The sequence below is a fragment of the Trichomycterus rosablanca genome, chromosome 5 (genome assembly GCF_030014385.1).
Source record: "Trichomycterus rosablanca isolate fTriRos1 chromosome 5, fTriRos1.hap1, whole genome shotgun sequence".
NCBI classification, from domain to species: domain Eukaryota; kingdom Metazoa; phylum Chordata; class Actinopteri; order Siluriformes; family Trichomycteridae; genus Trichomycterus; species Trichomycterus rosablanca.
The window spans coordinates 44,334,199-44,353,404 of record NC_085992.1 but is presented as its reverse complement, the minus strand read 5'-3'; the positions used below and the strand labels follow the sequence as shown (position 1 = coordinate 44,353,404).

The window sequence follows — 19,206 nt, the reverse complement described above, 5'->3', positions numbered from 1 at the left end:
TTACACTAAAAGTAATAATACATAATCAATTACTACTTAGAAAATGTAGATCCAGTATTTGTATTACAATATTTACACATATATATTTGGCATTTAGTAGATGCTTTTATCCAAAGTGACTTACAATTATGACTGAACACAATTCCAATAATATCTGCAACCACAATTTCCCTTCGGGGATCAATAAAGTACTCAATCAATCAACTGTTAATTTTTCATGACTTATTGATTGGAGAAAAAAAAAAAAAAAGTCATTTTGTGAATAAGTTGTTTTCTAAGAAAAAGCAATACAGATAGATTCAGATACACATACAGCACACCTAATATATTGGCCCCTTGCCTTTTTCTTTTTATTTATGCTTTCCTCCCTTTTTCTCCCGATTTAGCGTAATCAATTTGTCCCGCTGCTGTGAATCCCTGATTGCGTTCGAGGAGGGTATATTGTTGCTCATGTGCCCTCTGACCCATGTGCTTCTGCACAGATGCTTCTATATGATAACCAGGGTCCTTTGAAGACCACTCCCACTTTGTCCGGTCATTTCCCCATCCAGCTGACACTGTGGCCAATTTGTGTCTGCTGGATGGTGCCCAGCTGACCAGTAGCAGTGTTCAGAATCTTGGCTCTGGTGTGCTAGGGGAATATCCCGCTGCACCACCTGGGTGCCCCCCTTGGCCTTTTCACTTGTAAACAAGAAAAGGTTCTTGTACCCTCTTGTTCGATTTCTGACATGTTCTGTGTAGAATTTGTAGCATTAAAACTTTTTTTTTTTCTTTTTTTTTACATAAACCTGACTTTTGATGCAGTCCACATGTTTTTGGTATTCCCAGTCAGTGGGATTGAAGAGAGAAGAAATTATTCCTCCCACTGAGTAGGGGTGGGTTTATAAAATCGATCTTTATTTGAACGATCCGATATCGATTCATATAAACGCGAGATCGATCTTTTAAATACGCCCCTTTTTACGGTGCACACGGAAATCTGTTACCCCCTTTAATTTCGTGTGACCAGCCAGTGTTTTTTCATGCATCGAGATCTGACCTGCACATCAGTTTAGCATGGCAGAAGCTCAAGTTATGACCACTACACAACTTTTTGCACTGATTTTCGCTCGGCGACGGGTCGGTGCTGGATTCGGGAGGAACTCGGTGTTCGCTCTGCGATCAAAACTCGGCTCTCAATCAATGTGTGAAACAGCGAGGGGAAACACAGGGGAGAGGTTGGAAACAGGTGGTGGAGCGCAATATAGTTTCTATCAGAATACATCAGCACACGTGAGTTTTACAGTATTTCTGACCTGATCGTTCTCTACAAAACAAAATATTTATTAACCTCCAACTCACTATAGAACAAGCCATTCTGCTTGTGTTGCCAAATCCACTCAGATTCATTTATTTCATCAGCGCACAAACTTTGATCTCTGGCTACTTGTTGATGTGCATGTTTGGACGTGGTATCATTAAACCTTTCATCACTTCTCAAGTGTAAAACCCCCCATCGCCGATCAGTCGTGTAGTGTGAATATTACACCGACCAGGTGTTAATCAGAGTGTCGTGTAGTGTAAACTTGGCATAAGCTGTTCAACAGCCAGGTGTATGTTTACATTACATTTACAATGTTGTAGCGTGTCAGACATAAAATAATAATAAAAAATGAATGTTACTGTTCTGTTTTGGATTAATAATTTATGTAAACAAAATACACAAATATTTTTAATAATGAGTGTTCTTTGTACAATTATCACATTTGTTCTCTGAACATCTGTACATATGTAAACAAAACCTGTTAATGTAACTCAAATATGCCTAAATGTGTTGAATCGAAAATCGAATCGAATCGGGACCTTGTGAATCGGAATCGAATCGATCCAGGACATTAGTGGCGATACCCAGCCCTACCACTGAGTAATACAGAGGAATTACTGTAAATTTACCCTAGGCGCAAATGTTGTATATTAGCTTGAATGTGTTTGTTTGATCATTTTCTTTTCTTCCACTGGAGCTGCAGTGTTGCTAAGGAAATCCTACATCACCCAAATTCTTTTTACCAAACAGTTTCTATAACTTTATTATGATTAGAGATGGGGCGATCGATCGACTTTAAATCGATATCGGCCGATTTTCAATCAAAATATGCTATCGACGATCGGACGATATTTCCCAAATGTAGCCGATCCGATCACTTGATATATAAAGATCATGTTAAGCTTAACAGCTCAGTGAATTGATCCAGACTTTGCGCTACAAAACACGAACCATCACATCACCATTCATCAACAATCGTACAGAAACCATCATGAAAGCTCTTCACGACCTAAAATAACAGAATTAACGTTGTGCATCATACATACGATGCAATTTTGCTGACTGAAATATTTACTTTAAAAAGATAATTCAACCCGGTCACATCTGAGCCGATTCTATCAGCAAGCACATTATTCATTGCTTTTGATGTAAATGAGAACAGAAACGTTACAGAGCCAATCAGAGGCAAAAGTTTATTCATTACCAAATTCGTTAGTTCAGGATCATCTGCTGAACTTTTAGGGTAATCAGAACTTTTAGCTCCACAGACGGAACGAGTCTGACTCGGTGACCGCTCTGTGGTAATAGCGGTTTAATTAAGCTTTTTAATGTAAGAAAGTCACACAAAATGTTCTGTAGTAGCTGGTGTTTATTTAAAACCACAGCATTTATTAATAACAGTAAAAACGGAGAGAGAAACTTACGCGTCACATTCGACTCCTGAATCAGAATCATTTAAAGCGACACTGTGAACAAAGCGTTTTTTTAAAGAAACACACTCACGCTGTTGCTTTCGGTTTATCTTCACTGTGAGGCTCTTTTTAAGGTTTTTTCAGACTAAACTGGATAACATTAAACCTGTGTGTGTGTGTGTGTGTGTGTGTGTGTGTGTGTGTGTGTGTGTGTGTGTGTGTGTGTGTGTGTGTGTGTGTGTGTGTGTGTGTGTGTGTGTGTGTGTGTGTGTGTGTGTGTGTGTGTGTGTGTGTGTGTGTGGTCAGTTAGACTAATAAGATATGTCTCCTGTGGGTGAAAAAAATAATTGTTTGGTTACTTTATTATTTACTGCTGATTTTGCGCTAAAAATTGCATGTCATCCCCCGCCCCCCCATCCCCCCCCCCCCCCCCCCTCCGATCGAAATCGACTATCGGCCGATTGCCCTGAAAGGAGATCGGAGATCGCAATCGATGCCAAAAAACCCGATCGGTCCATCTCTAATTATGATTGTTTTTAAGTACACTGTAAGTGTAAAGAGGGCGGCATGGGGGCTCAGTAGGTAGCACTGCCGGCTCACGGCAAGAAGTTCCTGGGTTCAATCCCCAGGCGCGGCGGTCCTGTGTGAAGTTTGCATGTTCTCTCTGCGTCTGCGTGGGTTTCCTCCGGGAGCTCCTGTTTCCTCCCACAGTCCAAAAAGATGCAGTCAGGTTAATTGGAGACACTAAATTGCCTTTTAAGTGAATGGGTGTGTGTGTGTGTCTGCCCTGTGATGGACTGGCGCCTCGTCCAGGGTGTTACTGTGTGCCTTGCGCCAATTTAAAAGCTGGGATAGGCTCCAGCGTGACCCTAATAAGCGGTTAAGACAGTGAGAAAATGTAAGGCATCTAATAACGCTTTTTAACTTGCTCAGTATATTCTTACATACTAACCTTTAATATTTTCACAGGCATTATCAAAATCCCCGAAAAGAGGTACAACCTTGCGTTCACTTGAAAATGTCGATGTCTTGGATGGGGCAAAAACCTGTCTTAAGGAGTGCACAAATGTCTCAGTTTCCCCCTTAACAATCCCAGAGACACCTGAGAGTGATAAAAGACATCGCTACCAAGAACACCCATGTACCGAGAGTTCCAGCTCCCCAGTGTCCCGCAGCCCGCACTCCAGAAGCTTCAGCTGCAGGACCAACTTACTGGCCAGCAGATCACTACAGCCACAGGACAAGACAAGCCCCAAATCAGGAGACACTTTTCAAGATGAGAAAAATGCCGGTCATTTTGGCTCTGTAAAAAGGTTAATGGAGAATTCTGAGACCATCCATAAAGCTAAGCGCCCCAGAACTGCACTGTTAGAGAGAGATTCAGAAAAAGAAACCAAAGGGACAATGAACTCACTCAGGGACGAGATAAACACATTCATTCATGTGACTAGTGAATCAGATTTTGAATATGTGCCAAAAAGCCATTTAAAGAACCAAGAGACAAAATCTGGAAAGGTCGAGAAAAGTCTTCTTTGGAAGAGCAGCTCAGTTCCACCAATGACTGATAAAGTTCTGGGTGTTGATGCCACTTCCTCAAGAAAAAACCTATCATGTGCAGGTCATAAAACCAGCGGAGATGAGAAGGAAAACGCAGATCCTCATATTTCAGAGCTGAAAACAGTCATGGCACAAAATTGTAATGATAATCAGTCTGACCTTGTGGTGTCGTACGGTTCATGGATGTGTAACAATGATGTAAAAAAGGAGGAGAGTGTTCTCAGTTGTCCAGTCAGTGACGAGAAATCTGACCAAATGAACAATGGAAAAGCAATTCTGGCTTCAGAGGAGAACTTCAGCATTCTGGATGACAGCTGGTTTGATGACGGAATGGAATTTTTTGATGAACCAAAACACAAGAAGTTCAAACATGAGTACGTTTTTAAATAATTCTGTAATATTTATTAGCAAAGTTAATTAATATAACCGTTTTGTGTATAATGTTTGTTTATTAGGATTTTAACGTCATGTTTTACACTTTTGGTTACATTCATGACAGGAACGGTAGTTACTAATTACACAAGAATCTTCAGTTCACAAGTTTATACAGTGGGGCCAAAAAGTATTTAGTCAGCCACTGATTGTGCAAGTTCTCCTACTTAGAAAGATGAGAGAGGTCTGTAATTTTCATCATAGCTACACTTCAACTATGAGAGACAAAATAAGAAAAAAAAAATCCAGGAAATCACATTGTAGGATTTTTAAAGAATTTATTTGTAAATTATGGAGGAAAATAAGTATTTGGTCAATAACAAACAGGCAAGATTTCTGGCTCTCACAGACCTGTAACTTCTTCTTTAAGAAGCTCTTCTGTCCTCCACTCGTTACTTGTATTAATGGCACCTGTTTGACATTGTTATCTGTATAAAAGACACCTGTCCACAGCCTCAAACAGTCAACCATGGCCGAGACCAAAGAGCTGTCGAAGGACACCAGGAAGAAAATTGTAGACCTGCACCAGGCTGGGAAGAGTGAATCTACAATAGGCAAGCAGGTTGGTGTGAATAAATCAACTGTGGGAGCAATTGTAAGAAAATGGAAGACATACAAGACCATTGATAATCTCCCTTGATCCCGTGGGGTCAAAATGATCATGAGAACGGTGATCAAAAATCCCAGAACTACACGGAGGGACCTGATGAATGACCTGCAGGGAGCTGGGACCAAAGTAACAAAGGGACCATCAGTAACACACTACGCCGAGAGGGACTCAAATCCTGCAGTGCCAGGCGTGTCCCCCTGCTTAAGCCAGTACATGTCCAGGCCCGTCTGATGTTTGCCAGAGAGCATATGGATGATCCAGAAGAGGATTGGAAGAATATCATGTGGTCAGATGAAACCAAAATGGAACTTTTTGGTAAAAACTCAACTCGTCGTGTTTGGAGGAAGAAGAATGCTTAGTTGCACACCATACCTACTGTGAAGCATGGGGGTGGAAACATCATGCTTTGGGGCTGTTTTTCTGCAAAGGGGACAGGACGACTGATCCGTGTTAAGGGAAGAATGAACGGGGCCATGTATCGTGAGATTGTAAGCCAAAACCTCCTTCCATCAGTGAGAGCATTGAAGATGGAACGTGGCTGGGTCTTCCAGCATGACAATGATCCCAAACACACCGCTCGGGCAACGAAGGAGTGGCTCCGTAAAAAGCATTTCAAGGTCCTGGAGTGGCCTAGCCAGTCTCCGGACCTCAACCCCATAGAAAATTTGTGGAGTCCGTGTTGCCCAGCGACAGCCCCAAAACATCACTGCTCTAGAGGAGATCTGCATGGAGGAATGGGCCAAAATACCAGCTACAGTGTGTGCAAACCTGGTGAAGACTTACAGGAAACGTTTGACCTCTGTCATTGCCAACAAAGGTTATGTTACAAAGTATTGAGTTGAACTTTTGTTATTGACCAAATACTTATTTTCCACCATAATTTACAAATAAATTCTTTAAAAATCCTACAATGTGATTTCCTGGATTTTTTTTCTTATTTTGTATCTCATAGTTGAAGTGTACCTATGATGAAAATTACAGACCTCTTTCATCTTTCTAAGTAGGAGAACTTGCACAATCAGTGGCTGACAAAGTACTTTTTGGCCCCACTGTATCAAACACGGTCATGGACAATTTTGTATCTCCAATTCACCTCACTTGCATGTCTTCGGACTGTGGGAGGAAACCGGAGCCCCCGGAGGAAGCCCACGCAGACACGAGGAGAACATGCAAACTCCACACAGAAAGGACCCAGACCGTTTCACATGGGGATAAAACCCAGGACCTTCTTGCTGTGAGGCAACAGTGCTACCCACTTAGCCACTGTGCCGCCCCTTGTGTATATGTATGCAATGGCCAAAAGTATTTGCATACCTGACAATGTGCTTGTTGGACGTCCCATTTAAAAAAATGCTATTAAAATAAAGTGACCTTTTCAGCTATAACAAAAGCCACTCTTGTGAAAATGCTTCTCACTAGACTTTAAAGTATGTCTGTGGAAATTTGTGCCTATTCAGTCAAAAAAGGGGCGGCACGGTGGCTAAGTGGGTAGCACTGTCGCCTCACAGCAAGAAGGTCCTGGGCTCCATCCCCAGGTGGGGCAGTCCGGGTCCTTTCTGTGCAGTTTGCATGTTCTCCTCGGGTTCTCCGGTTTCCTCCCACAGTCCACAGATGTGCAAGTGAGGTGAATTGGATATACAAAATTGTCTGTGACTGTTTGATATAACTGTGAACCGATGAACCTTGTGTAATGAATAACTACCTACCTGTCCTGTCATGAATGTAACAAGTTAAAAAACAAACATTTGTATGGCGGGGCACTGACCTTGGTCAAAAAAGCCTCAGTTAAGTCCAAAGCTCTTCAGCTGGCTGGGATCAGGGCTCTGTGCAGGTCACTGGAGTATTTTTCAAGCTTTTCTTTGGCTTTATAGACCTTGTGTTGCACAGCAACAGCAATGCTGAAAAAGGAAAAGACATTCCCCTATACACTGATAAATCTAGGATGGGCTGTTTTTGTTGTCAGTTGAGGATAATTACATGTTCAGTCTAAAATTAAAAGCAAATGCAAAATCAGATTTAGGGTGGCACGGTGGCTCAGTGGGTAGCACTGTTGCCTCACAGCAAGAAGGTCTTGGGTTCGATCCCCGGGGGGGGGTCCAGGTCCTTTCTGTGTGGAGTTTGCATGTTCTCCCCGTGTCTGTGTGTGTTTCCTCCGGGAGCTCCGGTTTGCTCCCACAGTCCAAAGACATGTTTGACATTAAACTTGTGATCTGATGAATCTTGTGTAACCAGTAATTACTGTCCTGTCATGAGTGTAACCAAAGTGTGTAAAACATGACGTTAAATAAATAAGAAATCAGACTTGAATTTGACTTTTGAAATAAAATATATTCTACTTTCAACACTGATAAAACATCTTTTTCTTACCTGCAGAAAGACGTTAAGCATTCCTGATTTTGTTATTCTGGCATCTGGACTTCATAATCGGTACTGGGTTCTAGATGTGCAAGAAACCACTGGACCTGAAGGTTACGATGAGAAGCATTTGACCATCACCTGCTCAAAAACAATGGAGCCTTCTGAAACGTGCATTCTAAAGAATGGCTGGTAGGAAACACCAATGACTTCAGGATCTGTACTGATTTGCTGTGTACTTTAAATGGTATAAACTCAGTCTCTTTTTTACTGTAGGGAAACCATGGCAGTTGCTGTTGGGGACGTTATCCATTTGGAAGGGGAGTGTGTTTCTGGTACGTGGGTGATTGACAGGAACTCTGGATTCATCGTGCTGCTACCTGATGTGCTTATTTCTGGAACCAGCATTGCCAGCAGTATCCGCTGCATGAGACGCGCTGTACTTGGAGAGATGTTTAAGGTAATATATGAATGACTGTTAAGTTTGGCATTATGAAGAAAGTTTATCTGAAGTCACTGTTTGTGGGGACTTTTGGATGTTTTTTTCTGGATCTGCTAAGGGTTTCTCTGGATACTGTGTTTTCCTCCAGATATTGTGGTCCTCCAAATGTCAAAATATACAAACGGTGGATTGGCTGCTCTAAGTTGTGAGCTTAATTTGTGTAAGGGACTTGGTACTCTGTTAGGCTGGGCCACCACCACTAAGACTTTTGAGGTTTGTATCTTAGTGGTGCCACCTGACTGGTGAAAGAAAGAACCTGACGTATTCACTTATTCATGTTGTTGGCAAGGAAATGTTCTAGTTTTTTGTTCCCCTTGTTCATAATTAATGTCATGCGTGATAGTGCTGTGAGGGGATAAAAATAAATAAATAAATAAATAAAAACCAAAAGTAACAGAGCACACAACACATTTAGTCTCTTATTTAAGGTTATATTCCTTTTATATTCCACCTAGTGTTTCCTTTTGATAGCAAATGTGACCCTGGCCACCAACCACCATGAAGTAATTAGTGAACATGAAAATTGTTGCAATGTCCAGTTCCAATGGCTGTGTCTCCATTATAGGTACTTTTGACATTAGCACTTTGAGTGGCTTGCATCTATGTAGCCCTATTCACAGAAGGGTTGGATGCACTCATGTGCCACGTGTGACAGTCACCTTTATCAGTATTAAAATGATCTCAATTTGAGCACAGTAGCAGTCATACCAGACGGCATGGCCTTCATGTCGTTTGGCATCAAAAAGTCTTGTCTACCTGTACCCTAAGTGTACTTAAATAAATATACATGAACTTAATTTTATTAACCGGTTTTATCTTACTCCAGTGCGTCTACATAGGATGTTTCCAGAGAGATCCGATTTATGTTTTAAATGTCAACCTCACAAAGGCACTTTTTTTTCACTCTTTTTGGACCTGTAATAAAATTAAAACTTTTTGGGAAAAGGTACATATAGCTATACAGGACATTCTTAACATACAGTTCACATTGTGCCCTAAATTATACCTGCTTTATAGTCAATTAGAAGCTATGTTTGACAACAATGCAAAACAGATCTTCACCCTATTAGTCTTCATTGCAAAAAAAATGCCACTCTTGAACAAGAGACAGCGTCAGAAGCGTCTTGCCTGGGCTAAAGACAAAAAGGACCGCTGAGTGGTCCAAAGTTATGTTCTCTGATGAAAGTAAATTTTGCATTACCTTTGGAAATCAAGGTCCCAGAGTCTGGAGGAAGAGATGAGAGGCACAGAATCCACGTTGCTTGAGGTCCAGTGTAAATTTTCCACAGTCAGTGATGGTTTGGAGTGCCATGTCATCTGCTGGTGTTGGTCCACTGTGTTTTCTGAGGTCCAAGGTCAACGCAGGCGTCTACCAGGAAGTTTTAGAGCACTTCATGCTTCCTGCTGCTGACCAACTTTATGGAGATGCAGATTTCATTTTCCAACAGGACTTGGCACCTGCACACAGTGCCAAAGCTACCAGTACCTGGTTTAAGGACCATGGTATCCCTGTTCTTAATTGGCCAGCAAACTCGCCTGACCTTAACCCCATAGAAAATCTATGAGGTATTGTGAAGAGGAAGATGCGATACGCCAGACCCAACAATTCAGAAGAGCTGAAGGCCACTATCAGAGCAACCTGGGCTCTCATAACACCTGAGCAGTGCCACAGACTGATGGACTCCATGTCATGCCACATTGCTGCAGTAATCCAGGCAAAAGGAGCCCCAACTAAGTACTGAGTGCTGTACATGCTCATACTTTTCATCTTCATACTTTTCAGTTGGCCAACATTTCTAAAAATCCTTTTTTTGTATTGGTCTTAAGTAATATTCTAATTTTCTGAGATACTGAATTTGGGGTTTTCATTAGTTGTCAGTTATAATCATCAACATTATAAGAAATAAACATTTGAAATATATCAGTCTGTGTGTAATGAATGAATATAATATACAAGTTTCACTTTTTGAATGGAATTATTGAATTACTGAAATAAATCAACTTTTTCATATTCTAATTTTATGACCAGTATGTATGTATGTATATATACAGTATATACTGTGTATATATATATATATATATATATATATATATATATATATATATATATATATATATATATATTCTAAAATAATTCTAAAATAAATAATATATCATTACACAGTATATGATGTTTTCGCACAAAATGCATCCCAGCTCCTACACCATTTCTTTGTCTACCTACAGAACTTGGACAGTGGCAGCAAGCAGATGCTAAATGGGACCATAGTTCATGACATCTTCCAAAAAGCTGCAATGTCACTAGACTTCTCATCAGAGAATCTCAAGAAACTTGCTACTGAAGCATTGCTCAGTCACAACTACCTCGGGCAAATGTAGGTACCATAAAGCCATCTGCCACCTAACAATGAAAAAGCATTGCTGTTTACTGTGCTTATGGTTTTCTTTATTCGATCAGGTACAGTTTGAAGCTGACTCAGGCAGACATCAAACATGAGGTGGAGGAATATCTTCCTGCTTTGGCTGGATGGGCTAAAGACTATCTCCACACCTCATCACAAGCCGGGCAGAAACAGTTGACTCTGAAACTGTAAGCAATAATAACTTCATTTAACCTGTAATTTCAAGCTATTTCTTATAGCTATATCTTGAGAGCACAGCAACAATCATTTATATACAGGCATATTTTAGAGGAACATAGAGTATTTTTAGCAACAAGAACAGTGTCGTAAAATTCCAATCTATTTAAAACCTTATTATTTACCTTATTTATTTGCAATCGTAGGTGCAGTTTTAAACCATATGCCATAGTCATCCATTTCCAGAAGTTGAAAAGGATTATTTGGTTCTGCTTTCTGTCTGACCAAGATGGTATTCCAGACTTTTTTTAAGGGGAAACATCACTACCAAAGCACTTGCACATTGTGGCCTTAACCATCTAAAACTGATTGCCTGATGGGAAAATCTCAGTAGATGAAAAAGATCAAAATTGCTGATGTTTGGTCAAATAAATACAGTTAAAATAACTATAAACAAGTAACTGATATTTAATAATACTAATACAACTGAGCATGGAAACACCGTACAGTACCATACATACGTATGAAAAAATATTTTCTGTTTATTTATGCTTTTTCTTCCGATTTAGCATAGTCAATTTGTCTTCTGCTGCTAGGGATCCTGATTGAGTTTGAGGAGGGTATATTTGCCTGCTCACGCCCTCTTTGATGCGTGCCCATTCACACATGAGGCTCATCCACTTTCTGCACAGGTGCTCGGTCTACTAACATGGGTCCTGGCACAGCGTTTGAAGATGCCACCCACTTAGTCCGGTCATTTTCCTACCCAGCAGACACGGTGGCCATATATTGTCTGCTGCAGGCACTGCCAATTATGCCCGCTAGATGGTGCCCAGCTGACCGGTAGAAGAGCCCAGATTCGGAATATCCCGCTGCGCCACCTGGGCGCCGAAAACTACTTTTTTAAAACTTTGTTAAGTAGTTAGTGTATAAGCAAAAACACTTTAAAGCAGCGCATTAAAACGTTTTGCAGCTTAGTGGCGGACATTCTTTTCTTCTGCTTTACCACGAAACGACTAATGAAGTACCATATAAATGCTTTACCAGCAGAGGGTCACAGACATTCAAACTGTCTACTCAAACAAGTTACAGAAAATCCTGCTTGATTGTGTATCAACATCTATTTTTTGTATTGGATATTTGTTTTTAAAGTTAGTTCATTTCAATCAACCAGAGTCAATCAGACGCTTGTGAATGAATTTGTTCTAACATTGTGTTCGTTTTGGTCACCAGTCCCAGTGATGGAACGATGAGCCGTCAGGACTCGGCCTGCAGTGTCACAGTCACTAACTTTGTGGACATTGAGGAGAACATCTGGTCTCCGAGGTTCGGACTGAAGGGGAAAATTGATGTGACCGCAGGCGTGAGAATTCACCGGCGAGGCAGGAGGCCAGTTGATAAGACTGTAGCGTTGGAGCTAAAGACGGGCAAGGAGTCAAACTCTGTTGAGCATCGTAGCCAGGTAATGTGACAGGAGAACCTCACTGATGTTTTAGTTTAGACAGTAATTATTATATATTAAAGGTGCGGTGCATACTTGGCAGTCTAAATTCTGTTTTGATTGTTTAAATAAATGTGGATATTTTAATTCTGCATTGCTCAGGTTATCCTGTATACTCTCATGAGCTTAGAAAGACGGGCAGATGCTGAGGCTGGATTTCTTCTATACCTAAAAACTGGCAATCTACACCCTATAGTGGGCCAACATATGGATCGAAGAGGTTTGTCACATTTTGCCAATATTTAACCAAAGATCTAATGGGACTGAGTACAGTTGCATACAAAATTAGCTTGTATAACATCTTGTTGCACTTCAATGCTACAATCTCCACTAGTTTCCTGAAGCTGCTCTGCTTGTCCTATAAAATAAAAAATGGACCACCCCCTCACTTTGAAGCACTTTTCAAACCCTGTTTTTTTAGCCATAAGTCTGGATTAAATTAAAATAAGGAAGAAAATATTTATTTAATTTATAACACAACAGCCATCCGCACAGATAGATCAGCATTGGGTTTCTCAACTCCAGTTCTAAAGACCCACTGGCCTTCAGAGGTTTAACATTACCCTGCTCCAATCTGATTTAGTTTACATACAGCCTTAATGAAACATCTGCAGGACACTTGGACTCAGTACTCAGGTCTAGTGAATAGGAACATTTTAATTTGATCAAAATTCGTGTTTCTACAACCTTAACCTTATGTTTACATTATAATGGCTTGCAAGCTATTTGATTCTCATGCTGACTAAATTATAACAGCTTTTGACAGCTGCCACTTTAATTGAAACACTTATATTGATCATCACAGAGCTCATCAAGCTGAGGAACACTCTGGTTCATCATCTTGGCAACACCCTCATCAAGGTGGATGGCAAAAGCCAAATGTCACATTTGCCTCCTGTCATCTCAGACCAGCAAGCCTGCAAGTACTGCCCTCAGAAGAGAAACTGTGCACTTTACAACAGGTACTGAAACACCAGGCTTGTTCATCTACAACTTTAATCATATTGTATTACAGTATAAATATATGTTGTTTTACATTCAAAAACAAAACATTTATCTTTGGTACATTTAGTGTCAAATTGTTTTTAATGTTGTGCTGGTGGAGTGCTGTGCTGGTAGAGAGGGGTTTAAATGCAATGTGCTGGCATGTGTTTTGTACCAGTCTTGAGTCATATGCATTAAAAAAATTTAATGTGGAGCTATTTTTTATTCATTTGATATATAGAGCTGTGGAGAGGGCTCCTGGTGCTAGTCCTTCTGAGGATCCTCAGGCGTTTCTTCAGCTGGAAAGCGAACATCTAAACCAGCTCCATCTGCAGTACTTCACTCATTGGCTTCTTCTCTGTAGTCTGGAGGCTGTCACCATGGAAAGGAAGGGGGGACGCCGCAACATCTGGCTGCAGACCGCTCAGGAGAGGTGGGCAATAAGATCACCATCTTTATGGAGATAATGGAAATGGCAAAACTGAATCATACATACCAGTGTTTATGGGAACTCAATATAATGGTGTTTACTGCTACATTGTGAAAATAATAGCTTAATGTCACTTGTTTTCTCTCAGGGAGAAGAATGGTGGCTGTGTGGGAAACATGGTGTTGACAGGCTGTGTCACTGTTCTCTCTGATAGTGTTTATGTTCACCACTTCAAGCGCAAACAAGGAGAACATGCTCTCATCACACTCCTCGTCGGTGACAGGGTTGTGATCAGTGATCAGGAACGCAGGTTTATTGGTTTAGCTACTGGATATATCAAGGAGATAACTGACAGAGGAGTGATATGCTCTTTGGATAGGTAAGGTCATGTTTTTCTTGGTTCAGCATGGATTCATCTCAGTAGTAAAGCTTAGTTAATAATAAAACTAAAAGCCTGTTACTAGTTTTGGCTAATCATTTGCCTTTACACTTCATAATATTAGTCTAATCTGAGATAATAAATAATTGTCTAATAAGCTGTTCATATTTAATAAAGTGATTTTAAATGTTTTACTGCTCAGGAATCTCTCCAAGTATTCCTCAGATTTGGTGTTTCGGCTGGATCAAGATGAGGGTGTCGGAGGCTTAAGCACTCACCTGACGAACCTCTCGCTACTGATGGACAAAACCCCCACCAGGTCTGTTACTTGATACTTGTACCAGCATTTATAATGATGCCATTAAAGAAAGATTGTAATAGAATACCCACCTTAGATGCCATCTTATGATTGCTGCGATTCTTTCTGTAGCACTTTGTTGATCTTGCCCTTAGGTTTTGCCCTTATTTGTAGATTTTTTTTTGTTCTACTAAGGTTGATTTTACCTGGCTAATTCTTAGTGTTTTGCTGTTTCCATGTGGATAAAGAGATTTTTAAAAATGCTTTTAGTGTAGAAATATGAAAAATAATTCTCAATTTCCAGTGTTTTTGTGGATTGGGCCTAATTTTAATGATAAATTGAAATACTTATTTCCTGCTATTTAACCAGTAATAATGGTCATTGTCTGGACCTTTTCACATTGTGCTTAAAAATGTAAAAAGGTGAACAAAAAAAACAGACCTTCAGACCTTCACATTTTATTGACTTGAACGCCTCTAGGTGGTGCTAGTGTACAGACCTCAGTTTACCCGCGCTTCTCTGTAGTTGCATGTCACTAGCACTGTTTAAATCTATCTAATTTATCAAATATATATGAATATATGGCTTGCGAGTTGAATGCATTTGAGCCAACAAGTAATTGTACCCAGTAAGCATACAAATAAAGTTGACTTATTAAAATATGATTGCTTATGCAGAAGAACTAGAATAAGAAGTTGATCCGATTGTGTTTCTCTGCCAGTGAGAGGTTGAGGCAGCTGATCGTGGACTTTAGGCCTCCAAAGTTTATCGATAGTCTCAGCAGTGTACTACCTCGGGATGCCAAGGACATCGTAGCCAACATTCTTAAAGGTTTGTTAGTTATCCAGTTGTTGTTAACCTTTAATTCATTGTGATAGTGTCCCTGTTTTGACATGAAGACTTTCTGCCTTTTAGGGCTCAATAAACCTCAAAAACAAGCAATGAAAAAGGTGCTTCTTTGCAAAGACTACACACTTATTGTTGGAATGCCTGGAACTGGGAAAACTACAACAATTTGCACACTGGTAAGAATATTGAGTTAATGTGTTTGAGCAACACCCTTTGCTTCCAAGATTGTGGCACCACATGCAAGTGGTGGGGTTCAGAAAGAAATAAGGTACCAGATCTGAATCCAATACAGCATAATTAAGTCGAGATAACTAGGAGATTTGCAACATGAATTTGGAACAAACAATTCTCAACAAAATCTTGCTGCACTAACATAGTAATAACATGGTAGTGTGTGTTGTTTTGGTATGGTATGAGACCTGTTTTCATCTACAATGAAAAATGTGTGTTAATCTACCTGTAGTCATTCTGACCACATGATGCTGTTGGTCTGTCCCCAACTCTATTCCTGTAGGAATGTTTTTTTACAAGATAGTTTGTCTGGTAAAATGTGTAACCATTTAGTCAGTTTTGTTTTCATATTTTTTTAACTATTAATTTCTCCCCTCATCTATTGTTCCATCAGGTGCGAATTCTGCATGCATGTGGCTTCAGTGTGCTCTTGACCAGCTACACTCACTCAGCTGTGGACAACATTCTGCTCAAGCTGAAGAAATTTAAGATCGGCTTCCTGCGACTTGGTCGAACGCAGAAGGTACACCGTGATATCCTCCCCTTTACCGAGGAGCAGAGTTTAACCAGGGGCATCAACAACCTCGAGCAACTGGAGGATCTTTACAACAAAGAGGTAGACATGATGTAGTTTTTATTTTTTATTAGTTATTAGAATCTATTGTCATGTTTTAAATTGTGGTTACATTCATGACCGAAATAGTAGTTACTGGTTACACATGATTCATCGCTTAATTTACCCGCCCTTGTACTGTTGTGAAAGTAATTGTTGTGAAGTGGGTGCACGGTGGGTAGCACTGTCGCCTCACAGCCAGAAGTTCCTGGGTTCGATTTCCAGATGGAGCGGTCTGGGTTTTTTCGGTATGGAGTTTGCATGTTCTCCCCGTGTCTGTGTGGGTTTCCTCCGGGAGCTCCGGTTTCCTCCCACAGTCCAAAGACATGCAAGTGAATTAACTGGAGATACTAAATTGTCCATGACTGTGTTTGCAATTAAAACGAACTGATGAATCTTGTGTAACCAGTATTTACCTGTCAGGTCATGAATGTATCCAAAGTGTGTAAACATGATGTTAAAATCCTAATAAATAAATAAAATACATACATTGTGAAGCAAGACTAATGCTAAAGTGGCAGTCACATGTCAAAAAGGTTCTTTCAAAGATCATTCTTTCTTTAACCCCTGTGAAATCATTAATTACTGAGAAGCAAATCTTGCATCTTTCTGTCCTCAGCTTGTTGTAGCCACCACATGTATGGGTGTAAAACATCCGATCTTCAGCCGACGGCGCTTTGATTTCTGCATTGTGGATGAGGCATCACAGATTAGCCAGCCTGTATGTCTGGGACCGCTTTTCTATGCCCAGCGCTTTGTTTTGGTAGGAGATCACCAGCAACTGCCTCCCATTGTCCAAAATGCTGAAGCCAGGTATTCTCTATAGATTTTTTTTCAGTACTGACCATTTCGTTTTCTTTTATTTATTTAATATTTACTGCAGGTCAGTTTTAATTGTGTATACATTGTATAACATATGTTGGAAAGATAACTATCATGTTATTAACATTGTTGTCTGTTTTTTTGCAGATCTTTGGGCATGGATGAGAGCTTGTTTAAGCGTCTAGAGCACCACAGTGAGGCTGTAGTTCAACTCAATGTACAATACAGGATGAACAGGTGATGCATTTTGACCAAGAAGAAAAATAGTTTGTCTATGTACATTTTTATAAATTGCATAATAGACTTCAAAAGTCACATTAACAAGGTTAGCATGTTAAGTTTCATCTGATTATTCAATTTATTTCTGCTTCATTCAAGCTTTTATCCAAAGGACATGTGTAAAGTCAACCTAGTACAGCAAAGCAAATATTACATGTGGCTGTTAAACTTGCTAAAGTCGTGTTCACCTACTCCTGACATTTCTTTCTTTGTTACTTGCGTCAACCCGCAAGCAATGCAACACAGTAAAAGCATCTTCAAAATTATTAATAGGTGGGTTCGGTTTGAGAGAATTACAAAGTCAATAAGGAAATTGATCCCTTGATGTGGTGCCTGGATATCTTTGGTGGCTCTCTCCATGCACAGGTTGTACAATAGGGTGAGAGGGTCGAACCTTGGTGCACCGATAGATAGATAGATAGATAGATAGATAGATAGATAGATAGATAGATAGATAGATAGATAGATAGATAGATAGATAGATAGATAGATAGATAGATAGATAGCTCGCTCTCTCTACCACTGTCTCTGATGAGGAAGGGTGCTGAGACTGTGCTGGTGATGTTGCTGATGAGTAGCTGGGACCACCTGATGTATTTGTCAGGGACGTTGTGTGATCTGTGGGATTCCCATATAAGCTCACGTAGGACTCGATTGATGGCCTTTTCCAAATCCAGAAAAGCCACATGGTTGGTTGGGTGTGTTGTTCTCCCAGTGCCTCTCCACAAGCAGATGGGCAGCATGGATAACATTGGTTGTGCTAAACAATGGCACATAGGTGGTCGAGTATCCACTCGAAGAATATGGTGTGCGACTTGGGTGGTAGCTGGAGCACTCTCCCATGTCTCCCTTGTCCTTTTAAATGGGGATTGTAGTGCTCGTCGACCAGATTCGGTGTGAGTGGCTTTCAGCAATGATACAGCTGGAAAGATGCCTTTTTGGCCCAGCAGCTTTAAGGCTTCTGATGGTATCACATCTGGGCCTGCTGCTTTGCCATTTTTCATCTTCTTGGATGGTGATTTACCTATGGGGCAATTCAGTGTCTCCAAATAATGTGACTGCATGTTTTTGGACTGTGGGAGGAAACCGGAGCTCCTGGAGGAAACCCACGCAGACACAGGGAGAACATGCAAACTCCACACAGAAAGGACCTGGACCGCCCCGCCTGGGGATTGAACCCAGGACCTTCTTGCTGTGAGGTGCTACCCACTTAGCCACCATGCCGCCCTCATGTTCATTTAGGTCGCCAGTTATAATGAGAACCTCATTTGTGTGCTTTACTGAAATAGTTCCCTGATCATGTTTACATTTACACACTGTCCATACATGTAACCCCTGGTGTTTTATATGTACTGTATATTCCTCTACTGACTGTGAACTAATTTCTTCTTTATGCTCTAGTGTGATCATGTCCCTGAGCAATGCCCTGATGTACGAAGGCAAGCTGGAGTGCGGCTCAGAACGGACAGCCAGTGCTCTGCTGAATCTGCCCTGCATGTCAGCACTAATGAAGGAGCTGGAGCTGTGTATGTGTCAGCCTCAATACATCAGCTGGGTCCAAGCTGCACTGGAGCCCCAGAATCCTGTCTGCTTACTGGACACTTCAGAGGTCAGCTTAGTTAACTGCTTTCTTCCTTCGATCTTCCTCTCATCACATTAATAGATTCAGTTAGAGGTTGATTAGCTTGCTTGGCCAGAATAAGTTGTGCTAGGACCATGTACTAAAATCACACATGTCTTGTAACATTCTTTTGTGTTTTTTTTCATTAGCTGACAATGTTTCTGTTGGGTTTTACTGCAGGTTCCAGCAGCAGAGACTGTGGAGAAAGGAGGAATCAGCAATCAAACCGAAGCACTGTTGGTGCATGCTCTTGTTAACCTTCTTCTCAAGGTATGAAGCTGTTTAGTTATATAAGCTAGACTGTCACATCACTACAGTGTCATCACTTTGTGATGGTTGGCTGCACAGATGGGTCAGATTTCTCCAATGCCCTCTGTCTCATGTTGCCTGTAGCAGACCAGACCCTGATAATGCAATCCACGTCTCTGATGTCAATCCAACTTATTTT

At 40.7% G+C, this 19,206-nt stretch overlaps 1 protein-coding gene across 1 annotated transcript in view; it reads left to right on the top strand.

The window, feature by feature from the left end:
- The first annotated feature begins 1,041 nt into the window (after positions 1-1,041).
- dna2 (DNA replication helicase/nuclease 2) overlaps positions 1,042-19,206 on the top strand; it is a 23,210-nt gene continuing 5,045 nt past the window's right edge. Inside the window, exons 1-19 of the mRNA XM_062996219.1 lie at positions 1,042-1,272; positions 3,685-4,646; positions 7,688-7,861; positions 7,946-8,129; positions 10,398-10,546; positions 10,630-10,761; positions 11,984-12,212; positions 12,354-12,471; positions 13,057-13,213; positions 13,477-13,668; positions 13,814-14,044; positions 14,247-14,363; positions 15,065-15,174; positions 15,259-15,368; positions 15,818-16,039; positions 16,656-16,849; positions 17,006-17,095; positions 18,539-18,746; positions 18,939-19,028. Coding sequence (XP_062852289.1) covers positions 1,057-1,272; positions 3,685-4,646; positions 7,688-7,861; positions 7,946-8,129; positions 10,398-10,546; positions 10,630-10,761; positions 11,984-12,212; positions 12,354-12,471; positions 13,057-13,213; positions 13,477-13,668; positions 13,814-14,044; positions 14,247-14,363; positions 15,065-15,174; positions 15,259-15,368; positions 15,818-16,039; positions 16,656-16,849; positions 17,006-17,095; positions 18,539-18,746; positions 18,939-19,028 — 3,885 coding nt within the window. The 5' untranslated portion in view covers positions 1,042-1,056. The remainder of the gene's footprint in view (positions 1,273-3,684; positions 4,647-7,687; positions 7,862-7,945; positions 8,130-10,397; positions 10,547-10,629; positions 10,762-11,983; positions 12,213-12,353; positions 12,472-13,056; positions 13,214-13,476; positions 13,669-13,813; positions 14,045-14,246; positions 14,364-15,064; positions 15,175-15,258; positions 15,369-15,817; positions 16,040-16,655; positions 16,850-17,005; positions 17,096-18,538; positions 18,747-18,938; positions 19,029-19,206) is intronic.